The sequence below is a fragment of the Penicillium daleae genome, assembly GCF_028827525.1.
Source record: "Penicillium daleae strain IBT 16125 chromosome Unknown utg000009l_segment0_segment0, whole genome shotgun sequence".
NCBI classification, from domain to species: Eukaryota; Fungi; Ascomycota; class Eurotiomycetes; order Eurotiales; family Aspergillaceae; genus Penicillium; species Penicillium daleae.
Genome location: NW_026623157.1, coordinates 4,340,250 through 4,361,283, shown reverse-complemented (window position 1 = coordinate 4,361,283; position 21,034 = coordinate 4,340,250). Strand labels below are relative to the sequence as shown.

General features: G+C 51.0%; 8 protein-coding genes across 8 annotated transcripts; 3 read left to right on the top strand and 5 right to left on the bottom strand.

The window, feature by feature from the left end:
* Positions 1-718: 718 nt before the first annotated feature.
* Positions 719-5,237, top strand: nte1 (lysophospholipase; the record flags this gene model as incomplete). The annotated part of the gene is made up of 3 exons (XM_056916095.1): positions 719-873; positions 966-4,909; positions 4,978-5,237. 3 exons carry the CDS (start codon positions 719-721, stop codon positions 5,235-5,237), a joined length of 4,359 nt encoding a protein of 1,452 aa, XP_056760849.1.
* A 2,102-nt stretch (positions 5,238-7,339) lies between these two features.
* N7458_012713 (MARVEL domain-containing protein) lies at positions 7,340-8,133 on the bottom strand (the record flags this gene model as incomplete). Its single annotated transcript, XM_056916094.1, has 4 exons — positions 7,340-7,499; positions 7,622-7,744; positions 7,817-7,920; positions 7,987-8,133. 4 exons carry the CDS (start codon positions 8,131-8,133, stop codon positions 7,340-7,342), a joined length of 534 nt encoding a protein of 177 aa, XP_056760848.1.
* A 2,438-nt stretch (positions 8,134-10,571) lies between these two features.
* On the bottom strand, positions 10,572-13,088 carry N7458_012712 (actin-related protein ARP5; the record flags this gene model as incomplete). The annotated part of the gene is made up of 5 exons (XM_056916093.1): positions 10,572-10,601; positions 10,689-11,465; positions 11,516-12,453; positions 12,508-12,828; positions 12,893-13,088. 5 exons carry the CDS (start codon positions 13,086-13,088, stop codon positions 10,572-10,574), a joined length of 2,262 nt encoding a protein of 753 aa, XP_056760847.1.
* Positions 13,089-13,504: 416 nt separating this feature from the next.
* N7458_012711 (DASH complex subunit DAD4) lies at positions 13,505-13,947 on the bottom strand (the record flags this gene model as incomplete). The annotated part of the gene is made up of 5 exons (XM_056916092.1): positions 13,505-13,533; positions 13,586-13,670; positions 13,725-13,769; positions 13,825-13,881; positions 13,945-13,947. 5 exons carry the CDS (start codon positions 13,945-13,947, stop codon positions 13,505-13,507), a joined length of 219 nt encoding a protein of 72 aa, XP_056760846.1.
* A 180-nt stretch (positions 13,948-14,127) lies between these two features.
* N7458_012710 (uncharacterized protein) lies at positions 14,128-14,703 on the top strand (the record flags this gene model as incomplete). Its single annotated transcript, XM_056916091.1, has 1 exon — positions 14,128-14,703. The coding sequence occupies one exon, from the start codon at positions 14,128-14,130 to the stop codon at positions 14,701-14,703; it is 576 nt and encodes a 191-aa protein (XP_056760845.1).
* An 817-nt stretch (positions 14,704-15,520) lies between these two features.
* Positions 15,521-16,283, top strand: N7458_012709 (uncharacterized protein; the record flags this gene model as incomplete). Its single annotated transcript, XM_056916090.1, has 5 exons — positions 15,521-15,551; positions 15,660-15,686; positions 15,766-15,814; positions 15,898-15,913; positions 15,987-16,283. The coding sequence occupies 5 exons, from the start codon at positions 15,521-15,523 to the stop codon at positions 16,281-16,283; spliced, it is 420 nt and encodes a 139-aa protein (XP_056760844.1).
* A 671-nt stretch (positions 16,284-16,954) lies between these two features.
* pfy1 (profilin) lies at positions 16,955-17,704 on the bottom strand (the record flags this gene model as incomplete). Its single annotated transcript, XM_056916089.1, has 5 exons — positions 16,955-17,086; positions 17,181-17,315; positions 17,398-17,482; positions 17,584-17,599; positions 17,677-17,704. 5 exons carry the CDS (start codon positions 17,702-17,704, stop codon positions 16,955-16,957), a joined length of 396 nt encoding a protein of 131 aa, XP_056760843.1.
* A 926-nt stretch (positions 17,705-18,630) lies between these two features.
* On the bottom strand, positions 18,631-19,729 carry N7458_012707 (ADP-ribosylglycohydrolase family protein; the record flags this gene model as incomplete). The annotated part of the gene is made up of 3 exons (XM_056916088.1): positions 18,631-19,013; positions 19,103-19,527; positions 19,578-19,729. The coding sequence occupies 3 exons, from the start codon at positions 19,727-19,729 to the stop codon at positions 18,631-18,633; spliced, it is 960 nt and encodes a 319-aa protein (XP_056760842.1).
* Between the last annotated feature and the right edge of the window lie 1,305 nt (positions 19,730-21,034).

Below are 21,034 nucleotides of genomic sequence, written 5' to 3'. Positions count from 1 at the left end.
TTGACTGGTCTACCGTTCGTCCGATAGTCTGAGGGTAGTATAGGATTCTCTGTACTCTACTACTATCACTCGGATATACTATGTCCTCTCGTACGCTAGTCCTCACTCTCGTAATACTCCTCCGAGTATCCAGGGCTGGTCTGTGCCCACTGCCAGCAATCAGCTCGTGATCCGCAACACCACCGCCTGCCTCGGTCGGGGATGTACATCGGACATTATATTCTTGTTATTCTTACCACTTTGGTTCTCTTCCCCTCATTCTTCTCCTCCTTCACCATCCATCCATCCACCGCCGACAGGGCCCGCACGTTTCCGATGCCCCTCTAGTCCGTGGGCCCTGAGAGGCTCGATTTTGAGTTGGACTGACGTCGGTCGGGCATCTTCAGCTCGACACAAAAAGTAGGAAGCGGAGCCCAGCCTTCCCAGCTTAACCACATTTGGGTCCGTCCGACCCTCCTCCAGCGCCCAAGTCGCCAACCATGGCCAACAGCCTGGCCCCGTCCCTGACCCTCAGTCTAACGTCGGCGGCTTCATCCTCGTCAACCGGCCTGATCTCGGCCGCCGCTGCTGCCTCCGCTCCTTCTGCTCTTTCACTTGCTGCAGAAGCTGCCACTGTCTCTACTCCAACTGCTGCTGCTACTGCTGCTACTGCTGCTACCGCTCTATCCGCCGTGTCCACCCACCACCCCCGCCCTTCCTCCCTCCAACTCCCTCAACCATGGCGGGGTGGATTACTTGGGTGTTCACCTTCATCTTCCAGGTGATTCCACGTGGATTATACTGGATCATTGCCTTCACCACCATCACACTGCCTACATGGCTCTTTACGCTCTTTTCCATGAGCTTGACGTTCACCATGAACTTCACTACCCTGTAAGCTATTAGACTTACCCCTCCCTCGAGAACTAGATCACTGGGATGTCGACGGATTTGACCAGTAACTGATTAATTGCTCACTCTTTTAGCATGTTGATCATCCTTGCCCTCGTCTCGACAGTCAGCTGGTTCATCCGGTACCGGTTCTTGAACATGTATAGCCGTCTACCCCCAGAGCCCCAACGCAAAGAAGCGCAAATCGACCTGTTCCCCGATATCCAAGAAGGTGACTCGAAACCAGGGCTGGCCAATTACCTCGACGAGTTCCTCAGCGCGATCAAGGTCTTTGGATATCTGGAACGACCGGTCTTCCACGAATTGACGCGGACCATGCAGACAAGGAAGCTGATTGCGGGAGAGACCCTCATGCTCGAGGAAGAGAAGGGCTTCTGTTTAGTGGTTGATGGGCTGGTTCAGATCTTCGTCAAGTCTACCCGCCAGGGCAACAAGATGGGTTCCTCGGAGGAGAACCTACATCTGGATGATGATGATGATGATGATGATGCTACGTCGGAGGAAGAGGACAACCATGTGCATGGTCGACAGGGATACCAGTTGCTCACCGAGGTGAAGAATGGCGCTTCAATGTCGTCTCTCTTCTCCATCTTGTCTCTCTTTACGGAAGACATTCAGCTTCGCAACTCGCGAAGCTCTAGCTCGAGTACTTCTGGCGCGGGACCCGACCCGACCCATTTCCGTGCTGAATCCGTTCCTGTCAGCCCTAGCGTCGGGGTGATTGGGAGCCCTCTGCCCATGGTTAAGGATTATGGCGAGGTCTTTGCGACGAGTAATGGCCGTACGGATGGACTGCCGGCAGTGCCTCCCCTCCATCTAGGAGAAAGTCACAGCGCCCCCAACAATACGCCTCAGCCCGACCTCAACCGGCAGAACAAGAAGCGTCGCAAGTCTGTCCATCCAGATATCGTCGCCCGAGCTACTGTAGATACTACCATTGCTATCATTCCCGCTAGCGCGTTCCGCCGGTTGACTCGGGTCTACCCCAGAGCTACTGCGCATATCGTTCAGGTCATCCTGACGCGTCTCCAACGCGTGACATTTGCGACTGCCCATTCCTACCTCGGCTTGACAACGGATGTGCTGGGAATTGAACGACAAGTCTCGAAGTTTACTACTTGGGATCTTCCAAATGATCTACGAGGCAGTGCACTGGATCGTCTCAAGGACAAGTTCATGCGTGAGAGGGATCGATTGGGACCAGAGGAGGTTTGCAAGGGGATCGCTCTGCACAACCCCTCTGTTGGACGAAGACGGCGCTCTAGCAGCATTCTTAGGAAGGAAGCTGTTCTGCAGGCCCGCGTGATGGCTAATGGCCGTCCCGTCCCGCTCACGCCGCACAGACAACCGGCTGCTTTCATGGACCGGGATCTGATGGGACCTAGTCCTGGTGATCTGCTCTCTACTATCCAGCTTTCTCGATTTGGCCCGCGCGGTGACCATCTGAGCCCTCAGCTTCACAGTCCCCTGACCGAGAGGGAACGCCCTCTGTTCCAAGCTGCAGGCAAGGACCTGCGCCCGTCTCCGTTCCAGCGTAAAGATTCACTCGACGAGGACAGTCTGTTCCGCGAGTCGATCTTGGATTGCATGATGAAAGCCATTGGTCTGACTGAGGGTACCAGCGATGCCTTGCGCAAGAGTAGCCACAACTCTGGCGACGCTTCACCCAGGTTGCTGTCTTATGACTCTCGTCGACAGAAGGCAGTCTTTTCCAATGCATTCGGGTTTATTGATCCATATGAGGGATCGGGGGATGGCGAAACCGAGTCAATGATGTCCATGTCCGTGACCAGCGCTGGGGGAACTTCACCGGTCGTCAACCTTCGCGAGGATCTACGCCACGATATCGAAGTTGTCTACTTCCCCCAGGGCTCGGTTCTTGTGGAGCAGGGCGAGCGCCATCCCGGTCTTTACTATGTTATTGACGGATTTCTGGACGTTGGCATCCCGGTCAACGAGCGAGGTGATGATCTGGTCGGCACCTCTCGTCCATCTGATGGACCGCTCTCGCAAGCCCAGGAAGAGCTGTTCCCAAACCTGACACGCACCTCCACGGACTCCTCTCGCGCGTCGGCTTCCAATGGCCCCGGCGACTCACGGCGCAAGAATCAGTCGCGCAAATCGCTTTACCTGATCAAGCCCGGGGGCATCCAAGGCTACGTCGGTGCTCTCGCCTCCTACCGGTCTTACACTGATGTGGTTGCCAAAACTGATGTCTATGTTGGATTCCTTCCCCGGGCGTCTCTGGAGAGAATCGCGGATAGGTATCCGATTGCCTTGCTCACGTTGGCAAAGAGGTTGACTAGTCTTCTGCCGCGTCTGTTGCTACACATTGACTTTGCCCTGGAATGGGTACAGGTGAATGCGGGCCAGGTGATTTACCACCAAGGAGACGAAAGTGATGCCATCTATCTCGTGTTGAATGGCCGACTGCGGTCTGTCTTGGAAGGCTCCAAGGGTAAAATGACAGTCATCGGCGAGTACGGCCAGGGCGAGAGTGTTGGTGAACTTGAGGTCATGACCGAGTCCACTCGCCCTGCTACTCTACATGCCATTCGAGACACCGAACTGGCCAAGTTCCCCCGCTCGCTGTTCAACAGCTTGGCGCAGGAGCATCCTGGAATTACGATTCAGGTTTCCAAATTGATCGCTCAACGCATGCGTGATCTGGTCGAGCATCCCCTTTCCGAGAAGGGTATCGAACAGGGCCACGTTGGGGGTGTTCAGACTGCTACATCAACTGTCAACCTTCGTACGGTGGCGATTCTCCCGGTCACAGCGGGTGTCCCCGTGGTCGAATTCGGACACCGTCTGCTCAATGCGCTTCATCAGATTGGCGTGACCAGAGGAGTGACTTCGCTCAATCAGGCTGCCATCCTGAACCACCTGGGACGACACGCGTTCAGCAAAATGGGGAAGCTGAAGCTGTCACAGTATCTTGCCGATCTCGAAGAGAAATATGGGCTTGTCTTGTACATCGCGGATACCAATGTCAACTCTCCCTGGACGCAGACCTGTATTGCGCAGGCAGATTCGATTTTGTTGGTCGGACTCGCCGAATCGTCGCCTCGAATTGGCGAGTATGAGCGTTTCCTTCTGGGCATGAAGACGACCGCTCGGAAAGAGCTTGTGCTTTTGCATGCCGAGCGATACTGCTCGCCTGGACTGACTCGCGGCTGGCTCAAGAACCGAGTGTGGATCAATGGAGGCCACCACCATATCCAGATGGCGTTCCGCCTCACAACAGAACCCTCGCATCCACAGACTAAGAAGTTTGGCACTGTCCTCAAGCAACGCGTGCAAATTCTGCAGGCTGAAATCCAAAAGTACACTTCTCGACGAATCCAGCAAACCCCGCTCTATTCGTCGCAGACCCCTTTCAAGGGGGATTTCCATCGTCTAGCCCGGCGACTATGCGGCAAGTCTGTTGGCCTTGTCCTAGGTGGTGGCGGTGCGCGGGGAATTTCTCAGGTCGGTGTGATCAAAGCACTTGAAGAGGCTGGCATTCCGATCGACATCATCGGCGGCACTTCCATCGGCTCCTTCATTGGCGCTCTGTATGCACGGGACGCAGATGTAGTCCCAATGTATGGTCGCGCTAAGAAGTTCTCCGGTCGCATGGGGAGTATGTGGCGGTTCGCACTTGATTTGACCTACCCAACTGTCTCATACACCACCGGTCACGAATTCAACCGCGGTATCTTCAAGACCTTTGGTGACAGCCAGATTGAAGATTTCTGGCTCGAGTTCTACTGCAATACAACGAACATCAGCCGCTCCCGCGCCGAGTACCACTCTTCCGGATACGTGTGGCGTTATGTTCGTGCCTCGATGTCTCTCGCCGGCCTGATTCCCCCCATCTGCGACGAAGGCAGCATGCTTCTCGACGGCGGATACATCGACAATCTAACAGTAGCACACATGAAATCCCTCGGCGCAGACGTCATCTTCGCCGTAGACGTCGGCTCCCTGGACGACAACACCCCCAAGGCTACGGCGACTCCCTATCCGGTTTCTGGTCCATGCTCAACAGATGGAACCCATTCTCCTCAATCCCAAACCCACCCACCCTCTCCGAAATCCAAGCCCGCCTCGCCTACGTCTCTTCAATCGATAACCTCGAGCGGGCGAAGAGCACAGCGGGTTGTCTGTACATGCGTCCGCCCATCGATCCCTATGGGACACTGGACTTTGGCAAATTCGACGAAATTTATCAGGTCGGGTATACTTATGGCAAGGCCTTCCTCGACCGCCTCAAGAATGAGGGTTCACTTCCGATTCCTGAGGAGACGGAGGAGAAGAGGAAGTTGCGGCGTACGATGGCTCCCCGTCGTGCTAGTATTTAGAGTGGACCGACTGTTCTTCGACGCATGCATACTGCCAGAACGAGCGCGTTCACGATCCGTACCTGGGTCCGTCCGTTTTCAATGTCTTATGGCGACTTCACTGATATACTTGCATTTTTATCACGGTGTTATGGTTTTGTATGTGGTGTTTCATTAAAGAATACCTCTTTTCTTGGCTTTGTTTTTTGTTGAGATGCCATGGCATGGCATTACTACCTGGCTTTTCTCCTTTTTTTTCTCTTTTATTCGGTCTTGGCTTGTTGCTTGTATTGCATAAGATACACCCTTTCGCTGGCGGTTGTTTATCACTATTTCATGTTTTTTTGCAAAGGTCACTCATGAGATGGGATGGGTTGAATAGGTGGATGTTGTGTTGGTTGTGGATGGAATAGGAGAAATATATCTCGGTAATGCCGAACCCTTACCTAACATCTCTCGTCTTCACGAGTATTCCATCCCTCGTTTCGTGCAGGTACCTCGATCGAAAAGAAAACGTGGTATGAAAAGAACTAAAAGTAGTTCACTTTTGTGTGGGCATCATTATTCTAGCTCAACAGACGACCCGCTCCTTGTTGGCATCCTACATATAAGCGATTCATAGGAAAATGAAGTCCTCAATCGTTGATCTAATCAGCGAAGTTTGCAGATCTTTAAAAGCGTTATTATCATTCGTTTCGATGGAAATGTCCACAGTAGAGTCATACTAGTAATATGTTCTTTTTGTTTCGGTGCTGCGAGGGACTCTCTAATCTTTCGGTAGCTAGCGAAGTCGAGAAGAATAAGTTTACCTTCCTCGTCGAGTATAATATTAGCAGGATTAATATTATAAAAAGAAAGTCTAAGCGAGTGAAGATATTTAATAGTAGCCTAGAGCTCTTAAAGGCTAGTTTCTATACTCTACATTACTAGTTCGCGGCCACTTAAAACGAAAGCGGCTTTGTTCAGGTGTAAAGGATTAACTGCCTTAAGTAACGTAGCTATATATCGCTTGAAGTATAAAGTAGAGACTCGACTGTAGCTTTTATTATAGCTGTAATAAGTCGTAATATTCGGATAGGGGTTCTTCCGAAGGATTTCGCAGGTTTCAACTTCGCGAGAGATCCGCTTTTCGAGATTTCTATCGATATATACGAGGAGACTAGGCGTTTTTATAAATATAGTAGACTAATATATTTTAGGTTCCGGGCCTCTGTCTTCGATCGGAATCTGCTTTAAGTTCCTCGAGTTCTTTAGGCGTATTCGGAGATTGGTATCGGTTTGGCTATTGCCTAGAATATAGTATACTATTCAGCCGGGCAAAACTCTGAACGTAAGAAAAGCTCATTTTACCATCAATTCGTTTGAAGGCGCCGTTCTTCTGTATGATTTCTATGTTCATATAGCGAATATATTCTAGGAAGTTGTGACAAGATAACAGATGAGTTTTGGTGGATTTGGTGGCAGAGATTTCAGGCGGTCTTACATGCGGGTGAAGCAAGCACCTTTGGATTCTTAGGGTTGTGATATCACTATCGGAGTGTATGTTCGGTCTTTCAGGCTTCTTCTCTAGTAACTAATCAGTATCGCCCAAGATCGACCAACGAAAATCGCATATATTCACAATCAAACCACACCTACAACGCTTCTCTCAGGAAGCTACGCTCCGTAGGAGGATTGCCCAGGTCTAGGTGTTTTCGAAAGGACAGCCCTTCATGCACCCGAGCGAGTGTATACAGAAAAATTTACTCCCGATCGATTCTGCAGGGAGAAGATAAACAAAGAATCATTGACAGGAGATTATTATATTAATGGAAGGAAATACTAATAGTCGAATTCGAAAAGGTCGCAGCGGTATCCCTCGCTCATCCAACCTAACCTCTGCCTCTTCACGCTATATGCAAACAACATCTGCCCCCACAAACCTCCCACCCATCAAACATTAATCTCATCTCAGCAGAAAGGAAATAAACAGGGGGAATCTCAAGCCATAACGACATAAACATTCAAATCCAAATCCAGTCCATCAAAACCACCCAGTACACAAAACAAGTATCATTGCCATACCACCCGACAAGAGTAGATAAACCCGATACCAGTCCACATACCTAGTAGGCACAAGCCATCTAGACAGTTCCCGCCGGAGCATGCTGCTCAACTGGCGCATCCAGAGGAGGCCGTGGACCAGACTCGTGCTTCTCGACTGGGGCGGCGGTGGTGGCGTGTCCTTTGTGATAGGCCCAGAGGCCGGCGACTTCGAGGAACATGCCGAAGAAGGTGAAGATGCTAGAGGAGTCGGGGTTAGCGATTGGATAAGGCAATACCAAGTAGAAGATGAATGAGAAGGAATAGGATGAGGTGCGGGGAATATGCAGATCTGTGTAACAGGCAGGAAAAGACAGACATACAAAGCAAGGAAGATGAAAGACTCATTGGCCTTCTTGCGGCTGCAGGATACACCAGGTGGGGCATTGAAGTAGCACGAATGCTGGTTGTAGTCTTGGGCAGCGAAGATGAACGCAGTCAACCAGCTAGATAGCGTTTGTTAGTATCACCAATTCTTGACATGCGAGTGGAACACGAATCCGAAGGAGAGTGCATACAGATATGAGAAGACAACGTCAATGAGCAACACGAATTTGCTCAGTGCAGTTGGCATGAATGGCGAGATGAAGGCTGGAATGAAGAATACGACGGAAAGAACCGCCTAGAACTTCAGTGTTAGTATCTTTGCTTTTTATTCTGATATAGACGAGGGGTAAAGGGTACGTACGATGACTTCCTGGTAGATGATGTGCTGGCCCGTGGGTCCTAGCTTGATAAAGTACGAGGTCAAGCCCATGACAATGACGGCGCTGGACCATTGCAGAGTGCGGGTGACCAGCTGTAGTGGTCTGGCGATAGTAGTTGAGAAGATCATTGCGACGAGTATGAGATGGTACTAGGACTGTATAGTTATCTGTTGTCGATGAGATATACTTCGAAAAGGCGGTGGTGGTCTGGAAAAGGCTGAAAGCCTGTGGCTTCGATTATATCCAAAAGGTGGAGTGACAATAGAAAGAAAAGGACACCGAATCCAAGGAACGAAGCTGGGAGGGAACCTTTATATTCCTGCTCGGTCCAAAGCAAAACCCAAAGACCCCTTCCCGAGGACTCACCACGGCAGCACCGGCTCGATCGGACGTCAGAACCATGAGACACAAACATGACTAGCGCCGAGTCAAAGCAGGAGCGTGAACGCCAGGGCCAGACCGGGCAAGGATAACGCGCAGCTGGAATGCCCGGGTTTTTCCCCAGATGCGTCATGATGGCCTCTGCATGAAGTCAGTGCTGCCGGTTGAAGATTACAAAAAGAAGCTACGAACTATCGAACCGTCGCTAGAGACCAGGTCTACAATTTAATTACCCAGTACATATGCATACTCAATCTGGAATATTGGCTCTCTCAAAGAGATGTCGAGATACTCTTCTTCGGGGCGGTATACACATCCCAGCGCCGATCAAATTCAATCGAAAAAAGCCGAAAGGTACGAGAAAAGAGGGGAAAAGATCATCGGTATGTCATGACCTCGTGCGCAAGGGAGGAATCCACAGAAAGACAAAAAGCAAAAAAGAAAAAGTCAAAAAATAGTAATCAAAACTTCTACAGGCTCACAACCCGGTGTATAGGACAATTCACTTTTACTCGAAGAAGCGGCAGTAGGATCCCTGGTCGGCACGCCGCGGAAACATCAGACGGACACTAACGCTAACACACTAGGCAAAGGCGAATTGGCTACCCGACCTGACCAGCCCACATCAATTCAAAATATCCTCAAAAGGCAAAGCTAATCACCCAATAATCATCTGCAAAGCACATCACACCACCCCAGCACGGGGGCCGGGAATCGACCAAGGAAAGCATCGTGACAAAAGAACAAATCATAATAATCAACTCTGTACTCCGTACTCAACATAGGTACTCCGTACTGGATATCGGTCGGCTCGCGTATACTGGACCTGTGAACTGGGCTGCAGCCAGCACCCAATAGCGGGGATCTCCCTGCATCAATCCAGATCGACAGTGGCTTTTCAGCCTTGTGAGTTACTCGGTAGACAATTTCATGATTGGGGTAGTCGGGGGGTAGGTGCGCTGTCATGGATCAAAGGGGTGGTTCTTTGAGCCATCCCTTGGGACTGGGACAAATTGCAAAAGTCAAAGCAAAGAAGGGACTGGGAATTGGGGTTGCCAAGCGTAAGACATACAGGACATATATTGGATTATATTATAGGAAAGTATAACTAGTTCTAGTTATGGGTTTATAGATGACTCTTATGGGGTAGGGTATAACAAGTTATCAAGCCAGGGAAGTATACTGTAGAACTGTCCAGAGGGAAGGATGAAGAAAATCATTCCCCACTTTTCTTGACCGCAGTGACCGCAGATCGCCAGTTACTGTAGTTCGCAGCTCGTCAGTGGGATGATCTCAGCTTCTTCTGACGATGTGTTACTGGACGACTCGGGTACGCGGATATGTAGGTATTCTGTGACTCGCTTAGGTAGGAAGTCGACAGCTCGCTAGCTACAGTAACAAGCCAGCTTCAAGTATTAGTCCATATCTCCACAAGCAAAAGGGAAAAGAATCCCAACTCGGAAAGGCATGACGCAACACGGCTTTAGCTCGGAGTACACACTCCTACTGTATAATAGTTTAGGTCTACAGTACAACAAAGCCCTGTTCCCATTGGCATCAGAATAACAATTATCAATAACCTCCAGTTGCCGCGGGGCCTCGCCACTCAGACAGAATCATAATTATTGGCGCAAACAGGAATTCTGGATGATTCGGCTCTGGCATGAGAAATGAGGGGGAAGTCATGTGTCCCGTCCAAATACAGTAGAATTTGAGGGCATTCCGTTCCAATCCAGCGGGAGAGTTGCTTGGCAAACATAGTCCCAAAGTAGACGGAAACTGGAAATTAAGGTTGAGGATTATCGCTGGCTAAAAGCGACTACTGTTTGGAGATGCATATGTCTGAGACAGAACGGCTCCCCAGCATAGATAGATGAGCATGAGAGATACATAGATGTCGATGAGATGTAAGGGGAGAGTAATACCCCGGAAATTAGAGTGGTCTCCTTGCGGGCGACTGTTTTGTTTAAACTACAAGGGGCAGAGTTAATGAAAGTACGCCGTTGCTGCCAGGGTCCTGCTAAGAGGTAGTCCCTTTTCAAATAAGAATGGATTTTGATAATCAAGAAACAACCCTCCTGAACATGATCATGCCCTAGTACCCAACCAGTCAGTAGTAAGTGACTCCCGTGCAACTCGACTCCATTGCGCCTGAAGTTTTGAAACTCCTCTCGCTAGACCACGTTTACCAAGTAACGTTGCCTAGATCGTGCTCCTGTAGAAGTAAATGTCAGTCTGAAGAACGCATAAAGTCGAGGCGATGAGAGATGTAATCCCCCACACATGACAGTGAAATACTCACCTTAATGTACTCGCTTCCCTTCTCCAAGTACTCCTGCCGAGTCACGGATGATCGGCCCAAATCAGCACCCGCAGCCCATTGAGCCGCGCCCTTCCACGCATCCATGACCGGGTCCGCAGCCCGGCGCACGCCCAGCTCAGCGTCAATGGGCAGGTACGCGCGCAGCTCTCTGCGGAAGCGCTCCTCGAAACCGGTGAACAAGGTATTCCCGCCAGTCAGGAAGACATCTTTCAGCAGGCGATCGCGGTCTGCAGAGTTGGAGAATCGTTGGTTGACGATATCAGCCGCAATCTCAATTAGACCCGCCTGGTCTACGCCCGCGATGGACGGCTTGAAGACAACCTCCGGCACGCGGATACGCTCCACGTTGAGATGGATCTGGTGGGCTTCGCGTTGGCTCTCCGGGTCAAATGGCCATGGTCCACGGAGGAATGCATGAACCAGACTCTTGGTCCAGTCTGATTGGGCGGCAAGGGTGTGGTTCTCCGTAAACTCGGGGTCATACTCGAGCAGCTCCTGCTCAACGTTATTCAGCATGCCGTCGAGGTCCTCTTCCTCCTCGTCATCGCTCTGTTCGTCCTTTGCGACGGTGCGGTAGACACCCCAGTCCTCGTCGTTGGCACCGAAGTCATCGTCATCACCACCGCGACGACGCTTCTTGGGTCCGTCTGCGGCCAGGTTGGCCAAGGTCTTCATGCGCATTTGGCTGGCGAGGGATTTGCGATTGCCCAAATCAGCCTTGAAACGTTCCCGATCTTTAATTTTTTGCAGTAGATTCTAGACGTTATTAGACGAAAGCTCCAGCAGCGGGGTAAATGAAGACTTACCTGTCGGTTGGTGCGACGCGCAGCAATCCAATTCTCAAAGTCGTTCTCACGCTTCTCCCGATCAAGACGTTCTTCCTCCTCAATGCGAGCCTTCTCACGCTCCTTTTCAGCCTTGGCGCGCGCCCTCGCCTCCACATTAGACTTCATCAGCTGTTGGTGTCGCTTTTCTTTCAAACCAGCTTCATCCAGTTCTTCATTAGGAACATCGAGCAGATGGAAGCTCATTTCCTCTTGCTGCTCTTCCTCCTCGATACCCAGATCGCGATTGCGAGAGCGCTTGATAGATTTTTCGAGATCGCGAATCATCCGTTCCAAATGAACTTCGTCTTTGAGGTCCTCAGCCTCCAGCACCCGGCGAATCTCTTTCTTGGTCTCAGTGGCCAGGCGAGTCTGCAAGTCTTTCCAGTACTCCAATTCCTGCTCTTTCTTCACCAGCTTCTCGAGGCGCATCTTCGCCGCTTGTTCCTGCAACCGACGGCCGCTCTCCTTCTTGCGCTCGGCGATTCGGGCAAGTTCTTCTTCCGTCTTTTCGACGACGACATGCTCGGTGAAGGGATATTGGATGACATGATTACGGTCCTCCAGGCCAGTCCAATCCAGGTATCCACTCAACTCGCGATCGTAGTCTTCAGAGATATAACAGTGCTTGTGCACCATTTCCTCAACTTGGGTCTCGGTCAAGCGCGCCGGGAAGGTGGGATATTTCAGCCGTAGCAGTTTGGTAAGGTATTCGGCGGTTTGTACACCACCCCAGTTAAGGCGGGAGGAGTTTGAGAGCAGCGGTTTCGAATTGAGGACAGGAATGACATGCGTAGAGGTGTGCGATGATGAAACGATCAAACCGTCGGTTCCTTTATTATAGCGATACGCGAAAAGCGAGTCGATTCCGTACGCCACCGAAGGCGCATTGTAGCACTCGAACAGAATTTCGTTCATCACTGGGATTTGTCAGCTCGGATCGTTGAGCGAGGCAGCTAAAAAGACCAACATACTTCTTCTTGGATATCCCAGGTTGGCAATTGGTTCGGTCATGAGGATTGGCCGGTCAATACCTCCGTTTGCGCCGTCAACTCCTAGCTTGAGGAAGATATAATCCAGCACTCCCTCCATGACATCCCAATTACCAACCACGCTGGAGTTTCCATCGAATGCATTCTTCAGCTGTCCACGCGTAGTCGCATCAACGTAGGCATCGTATCCAACGAAGTGGGCTTGACGGCCGAGCTTGCGATCGCGGTAGCGGCTCATGACGGGGGGTAGGACGAATCGTGGATTTTGGTCAAAGGACCAGCCAGCCTTGACGAGGTGAGAGCCTGCACAGGAGATAAATACATTAGTATTGCACATAGACAGGGGTTCTCATGCAGGGAAACACACCATTGTCGATAACAATGGCGCTGGTGTCAGGATGAGCCTTGCTCTGCTCATATCCATCCGGTTGTGGTGGTTGGTAGCCCTTGAATGGGTAATCCCGAACGGAGTGTGTTTGAGGAGGAGGCTTTTCGGTGCGTTTCTCTGTGACATTGACAGAGTAGCGACCCGGCAGGAGGGTCTGCACAGAGGTGATGGTCATTGTGGGCTGCGCCGGCGCGGAAACCAGGAGCTCTCGAGATCAAGGATCAGGTCGAGGTTGTGGGTTGTAGGTGGCGCTTAGTACATGGCAGGGTTGTCGCAAGGCGATGATGCAGAAGAGAAATTGGTCGTATATAGCCGGGGCGAGGTGAAATTGAGACGTGAAGCGGCAAACGGACGGAGGCCCGCTCTTTCGCGGTAGGGTCGGCGAGGTTGGAGGCGCCAAGAACCGATACCTTATCCTGTTGCGATCTGAACTCCGCAACAGGCGCAACTACAAGGACAAGCTAGGCAAGTACTATTTCAAGAATACAAAATCTACATAAGAAATGAATAGAGACTCTGAAGTGAAGAAGTAAATTGGATATCCATAAGCGCATTTCGTCGTAAATTCTAACACATCTCTCCCCAATTCCCCTAGGAAGGCTCCTTGAGGTTCTCAGTAGCTGGAATGATATTTAGAATAGGACCTATCAAGTTTGGAATGAAAAGACTGACCTTCAAGATGGAAGAGGACATTGGACTGGTAGTTCTTGAACATTTGGGCGACCAGCTCGACGTTCATATTCTGAATGTTGACCTCCTAGACGCGATTGTCAGCAATGGTCAAGAAAATATAGTAGTGTTGAGCCCATACCTGTAGGCTCTTATTCATGACCATAATGGCCTCATTCAGTTTCTCCTGTTTCGAGATTAGAGATACTGCCAGAGCTTCAGGTATACTTATGGTGACTGACAACATTGGTAATGATACGCGACAGCAGCACCGTCTGCTGGTGCTCGTGGGGGCTTTCCTATTTATTGTTAGCCAGCACACTCGAGTAACTTGATAACAATATGCTTCATTATCAACTCACCATGGTGAAACAAGATGCTCGACTATTCCGACTCTTGTTGACAGAGCAAGCTCGTTGGCAGCGGGTTGTTTGGGCTTTCTCCACGGTCACGTGCAGATATACGGAACACTCCTCCAACGCTCTCCGCCCATTCACCATCCCTTCTTGAACATCCATCAGAAATCCCCTTTATACACCTCAAAAATGGCCCCCGCTACTCCTGCCAAGGACGATGAGGCTCACCAGCTGCTTCTGAGTCAACTCGACATCGCCGCGGTCCCCAAACCCTTCCGTAACCCACACTGGAGGCCCTCCCAGCGCCGCAACAAGAACGTCAAGGCGATCATCTCCGAGACCACTCGCAAGGAAGCTTCCCAGCTCGCCACGCAGGCCAATTCCGGCGCTACAACCCCGTTCACCGGTGCTTCGGGTGCTGCGACCACCGATGGCTCTGGTACACCTGCCGAAGGTGCCGGCAAGGCTCCCAACCTCGCACAGGCTGCTCGGGATCTATCGACACTCGTCCTGGAGAAGAATGCCCGCGCGATGTTCCCAATGGGGCCTGCGGTCACCTACACAAACATCGAGTCGGCACCGTCGCTGGATCCGTCGAACAAGCGCCATTACTGCGATATAACCGGTCTCTCGGGCCCCTACACTGACCCCAAGACGCGACTCCGGTACCATGACAAGGAGATCTTCAGCGTCATCCGCAACTTGACTCAGGGCGTGCCGGAGAGCTACCTGGAAGCAAGAGGAGCGCACACAGTCCTGAAATAAGCATTGCCCCTGGCGTTCACCTTTTACAAACTATCCCGAAGGTTACAACGATTCATGAACAGGTATGGATTCATGGAAACAACTCTACTTCATTGGCCTCTACTGATTTCATGAATTGGAAAAATATAGATTGGAACTACAACAAAACATGTCCGATCAACACAGTCAAGCCCTTTCCACCCCACCTGCCCCTCTCGAGGCAGGCTCAAGAAAGCGCTCCGGCTTATTCGTAACCGTGAAGTTGTTCTCCGCCTTGTGCCAGGATGCACTCGACTATTACCGACGGCCCAGGGGAAGGGACGTCAGTTACAGCATCCGAGGATACTGTCGCCGCGGCGTGATATAATCTTGTCCTGAAACAAAATGATCAGGTGTGGGGAGGGAATGGAAAATGGCATAGACGAGACTATCCTGCCTCCGCCGTTTGAGGTTTGCCAGTATTGGCATATGTGCGAGTCAGCAACACCAAGGATCTATAGCCGCAGATTGTAACATAGAAAGACAGCTAGACATTTTGCTGCCCTTGAAACAATCACAGAAACAGATCCCACCAAACCCATCAACCCAATTGTTGGCGTAGTTCATTTCCCACACAAAATATGCGCGAAAGCAAAACCCAGCTCCCGCCCGACGGCGGCTTAAAACCAAGACCACACCGCCTTCGGGGGCGGAGGGCAGAATAGGGCGATTTTCTGTTTCTGTTTATGGCCGCATCCGAGTAACTCGAAGCATCGCCTTGTCGAATTGTTACTTGTGACCTCCTTTCCTTGTGCCGCCTAACCAGCTAGACTATTGTTGCAATCCCAAACGCGACACAATGCCTAGCATGTGGTTATCAGAGAATCAGAGTATGTTTATGTTCCCTCCTTATCTGCAACCGCTTCGGATGGGTTTTCCATCCTCCTGCCTGGCGCAACTGTTATCGTGGCGTCGTGGATGCTAACTACTAGATACAGAGATCGGTGTCGTCTTCTGCTCGGCCGGTACGCTTGAAACCATTCGCTTCGATATCGTCTCCTCATGAGGTGTGCGCAATACTAATCATCCTCGTTGGATGGATAGGTGGCTTGTTCCTATTCGGAGGAGTCCTCATGTTCTTCGACCGATCATTGTACGTCTTCTTCACCAGTCCATTCCAAATCTGCCTACCAAATACACATCCAACCATCATACTAACTACTCCTCCCACTCCAGACTCGCCATGGGCAACGTACGCCACCCCCACACCACCCAACCACCCACCTCCCTCCCTGCCAACAGACCCCAACTAACACCCCCCTCAGATCCTCTTCCTAATCGGCCTCACCCTAATCATCGGCGTCCAAAAGACGATAGTCTTCTTCACCCGGCCCCAAAAACTCAAAGGCACCGCCGCGTTCTCCGCCGGCATCATCCTGATCCTCATACGCTGGCCATTAACGGGCTTTTTGATCGAGCTATACGGACTGTTCATTCTCTTCGGCGATTTCCTCGTGACGATTGGCCAGTTTGCGGGTAATATCCCGGTTATTGGTCCTTATATTAAGCGTGGGTTGGAGGTGTTGGCTGGTGGACGGAGTAATGCGGAGTTGCCTGTATGAGTATGGTGAGGCTTGGGACGGGCGTTGGATGCATGATTACGATATGAGACCAAGATATGAAGTCGCTGGCTTGAGGGTTGGAGGGTGATTTCTTGGAAGTGGGATGTTGGTTTTGTTGTTGATTGTTGTTTGGCGGTGCATGGATGGCATGCGACAGAGATGATAATGCCCCTTGGTACTGGGGAACACCCTGATGTAATTACTAATGACCTTTTTGATGCTCCAGCTCCATCTGGCTAGATGATCACTTTTGTGACATGTTAGCTGGACTGGCAGTGTCCGATATCCATAATAGATAATAGAAGCAAAGATATCCATGATACATCCTCCACGCAGAGTGGACAAGAACAGCTTCCAAGGAAAGAAATATCTACTTTGTCAAAACACCTCATCTCGCCAGGCCGGATATCATACCATACCACGGTCGGCAAATATCCAAAATACATAGGCGAAAAGCATAGAAGCAAAAATCAAGCAGAGCGGAAAAGGCCCCTTCATCCTCGGCGAGGATGCACGTAATCAATAAGCTGGACAGAATAAAAACAACGAAACGCAAATGGCGCGTAGAAAGTAGGTGCGGGGGAAAAAATCAATGCTCCTTTATTTCATATTCTTCACAGCCCTCCTATGTGATAACAAGTTTCTTCCACATTTGTTCCAATGAAGTCCTTTTAGTTGGGGTTGTTGATGTAGTCGATCAATTTCTCGACCACGCTGGCGGCGTTGGTAGTCTGGGCACCCTCGCCGTGGTGAGCGATCATAGTGCAAGCGGAAGCGCGGACGACGATGGCGCCCTCCTTGCCCTATTGTAGTAAGTGGAATCAGCAGGGTTCCCGGGACCGAGTCAGGAGCTCAGACGGGGAGCTCGGGTATAAGGACGAGAGAGGCGTGACGTACCTTCTTGCCGTACAGACTGCGCTCGTCAGCCTTGATGCAGACAAACTTCTCACCGCCGATAGAGAAACCGTTGGCAAAAGCGTTGTCGCTGGAGGTAAAGGCCGAGGCCAGGGAGTTGATATCCTCCTGGGAGAGCTATCGGGTCTCGGCGTTAGTTTTATGACCACCACCAGAAGACAATACTCGAAATCGGGAGAATAATGTGTGGTAATCGTACAGTGAACCCGGGAGAAGCAGCCTCCAGACCGGAAAAGTCAGCGGCGAGAACACCGGCCTTGTCGAACTGACCCGAGCCCATCAGGCTATGGAAGCGGTGACGTTAGTATTGGAAAGGATCGTGACGGGACTGGCCCTCGTGGGAGTATGCCATGAAGCTGCATGAGGTGTAGGAGGATCGAAGTACCTGGAGTCGACGTAGGCTAGACAGGCGGGACAAAAAAGACGTTAGTGAGGGGAAGTTCCTAAATACCGGTCTGGTCGGGTTGATTCGCATTACCTTGCCAAGTTGCGGAGTGAGCACCCATGGTGATGACGTGGGAGGAGTGTGTGAAGGAGGGGGGTGGGAGGACACGAAAGGTAAGGAGATAAGACTCGAGCAAGACTCTGATTGATACCAGTAGAGGAGGGGGAGAATATAAAGGAAGAAGAAGAGGAAGGGGAGTGAGAGCTTGTGGGAGTGGTGACGAGGGAGGTTCGAAGTGGGGGGGATTTCTGTGTTGGCGGTAAATAAGACCAAGACCCCGCCAAACTTGGGCTTCCCGTCGATCCCTCTTTGGCCGCGAACGGTGACTGCGTCTGTCGAGGTATGGACGCAGATGGTATAGTGAACCAAGGGCAGGCTCTAATATGTCTGCCTACTTGCGTTTTCTACGTAGTGACTGGAGCTTACTTGACAGATTGTCACTCGCCCTGTCATGTCCCTCCCAGGATGCTAGGGGCTCCAGGAGACTGGCGATCTGCATGCGTTCTACGCATGTCATGAACTGCCGCACGTGTCTGGTGCCTGGATTCCTCGGACAAGTTCATATGCTGCTTCCTTTCGGCCATGGGGTTCAATTGAGTGCGAGTACTCTTTCAAGTCAGCTTATCTCTTCTATCGACGCTAGCTTTGAATGCTGCCTAGCAGACGAGACTGTCGATACTGGCAGTCTACCTATAGCGTACAGCGTACATATGGATGCCTATATAGATCCCGACAAGTCAACACATTCATAGGTGTTGAAACAGTCTCCTTCGATACAGTTGAGGGTTTGATATCCCTTCTCGGGTTGTCATAATGCGGTCAAATGAGCTAATCACACCGACTAGCTGGGCTTTCAATGGATAGTGGAGCCGAGGAGCGGACGTCAACAATGTCAACAACAATGTCAACATTGCCTAGCTCAAGCACTCTTGACCAGTGCCCTGCTCCTCGCCATCTACCCAACCCCCCAGAAACACAGCCAACAGACTAAGCCGAAGGAACCACCTCAGCAAACTTCCCAGCAACATCTCGAATAAACCTCCCATTCTGCATCCCATCCACCCACCGCGGCGGAATACAATCATACCCGTAAAACACCCCCGCCAGACCGCCATAAACAGCCCCCGCCGTGTCCGAGTCTCCGCCGAGATTCACCACCGCCAAGGCGCCCTCTTCCCAGGATTCATATTTGAAGAATCCCCAGAGTGCGACTTCTAGGGTGTCGACTACCCATCCACTGCTAGTCATGTCTGCGGGGGACTTAGCTTTCCAGTCGTTGATGGATGCGTAGTTGGCGAAGCGGGAAATCAGGGCAGGATGGGTGAAATTGAATTGAGTGATGGTCTTGCAGAGGTCTGCTTTTGTGTGTCCTATTGAGCAGTCAGTTGATATTGGAATACAATGAAAAGAGAGAGAGAGAGAGAGAGAGAGAGAGAGAGCTGGAATTCAGGAGACATACCACTCATCGCCATGCAAATCATCTCGGTATAAGCCTCGCAGGCATCCGGACAAGCCAAGGCTGGATGCGTAACAAGACTCTGCTCGCGGGCAAGTGTCTTCGCCCGATCACAGTCCTTCCAGAGTGCAACACCAAGAGGCGAGATTCGCATCAAACTTCCATTCCCCGAAGCTCCTTCTTGATCCAGCTGCTCGCTCACTTTCTGCTGAGTGAGCTCCACATCACCGAGCCCGTCAGCCTTCCATACCCTCAGTGCGATACGAGTCGATCTTCCAAGATCCCAGGCCTTATTCGTAGTACTGAACCGGCCATGATTGAACCAGTCGAGATAGTTCTGGATTGACAAGGCGTGGTCGTATTGGCCCTTGGAGTCGACAAAGGACTGAGCAAGGGCCAGGGTCATCGATCCATCGTCCGAGTATGATCTGTGTCGCCGTTAGCCTAGTCCTGCGATGAAAATGGAGTCAAATCATACCCTGAAGGCTGCTTGAATGGTTTGACGAATTCCAAGTCGGTGATGGGTTTAAAAGTACCGGGGTCGCTGAACTGCACGGGCCCGCCAAGAGCGTCGCCTACGCAAGTGCCCCAGATAGCACCCAAGGCGCGCGAGTGTGTGGATGGTGCCATGATGTCTTGTGTGATGTTGATGTGAGGTTGGAAGTTCTGGCGTAGACCACCTAAATACAAGCGATCTGGGTGGCCGCTTGACTCTCAATACGAGAATCTGCCATTTGGCACCAACGGCTCAGCCACAATGCGGGCTGGCGGAGGCCACTCGTGAAGACCCCAGGTTTTCCTGATCTGGTAGTAAGGAGATGCCTGGTGGAAGTGAGAGGGGATTTGATTGTGATTGGAAGGAATCTTGAGGCTGAGAATGCCCTGTGCCTGAGGCTCAACGCTGCGCCCAAGTGACGGGAATCCCCGTCTTTGCAGCATGAGCCTCATATTTGCTGCCTGCCTGGCCTCACCCATCTTCCACCCCAGCCATTCATTGACCTAGAAGTGGAAGGCGGAAGATTTTATGGGTGAGCTATGGCAAGTCAAAACACTCTTGCTCAACCATCTGCGGTGGAATAGCCTCTCGCTGTTGATATAGACCTACTCGGACCGGGCGTCTGATGGACAGGGAAGCCCAGGCACTATAACTTTTAGAGACGGATATCCGTTACATTTTAGGCAACATTAGCAGTAATATGATTGTGCTAGGTCTCCTAGCACTGCTTATCATATATAGACGGAGCTATCATATGACTGAATTATGTTCAGAATGCCATTCAAAGCCCAAGTCTAGAGCGGATGACGGTGCATGTGAGTGTTTGAAATCGAATATAGATGAGACACTTCCCCTCGGCCGATCAATAGGAAATGAACACATGCTTATGAGAAAGTACTAGGATATCTATAAGTGCTAAAATTGCTAAATCTTTACCGGGTCATCATCTGTGTTCGATGCGTTCCTCTATAACTAAACTGCCAACTCTAGATGTAGCTTACAGGTAGCATAAGAAAACGTCCAAACCTGGAAATGACGTAAAAAAGCACCAAATATCTATACGCCACATCATCTCTAGAGACAATGAAACGTCTGGCTACTCAGCAAAAGACGGCATATGACGGCATGTCCCGTTCGAAGCAGGCCCACAGCTACGGTATACTTAGCACCGACGCTTAAAGGCACTGGAATATAGTGAATACATCCATGGTGAGAGACGCTTGAAATTACATTTTGCCGTCGGTATGGAGTGCCCCTATACTCATGAAACAGTTCATTCTTATCGTGAATACGATCAAGATTCGGTAAATAGGATCCGAGTAAGCTAGGCCGAGCATTGGAGAGGGCCGACAGGATGATTCTGATTGACTGGTAGCCCAGTGGGAGGGAGAGGCCTTGAAATATGATATCAATCGGGGAAGAGTATTCCATTGATTTCC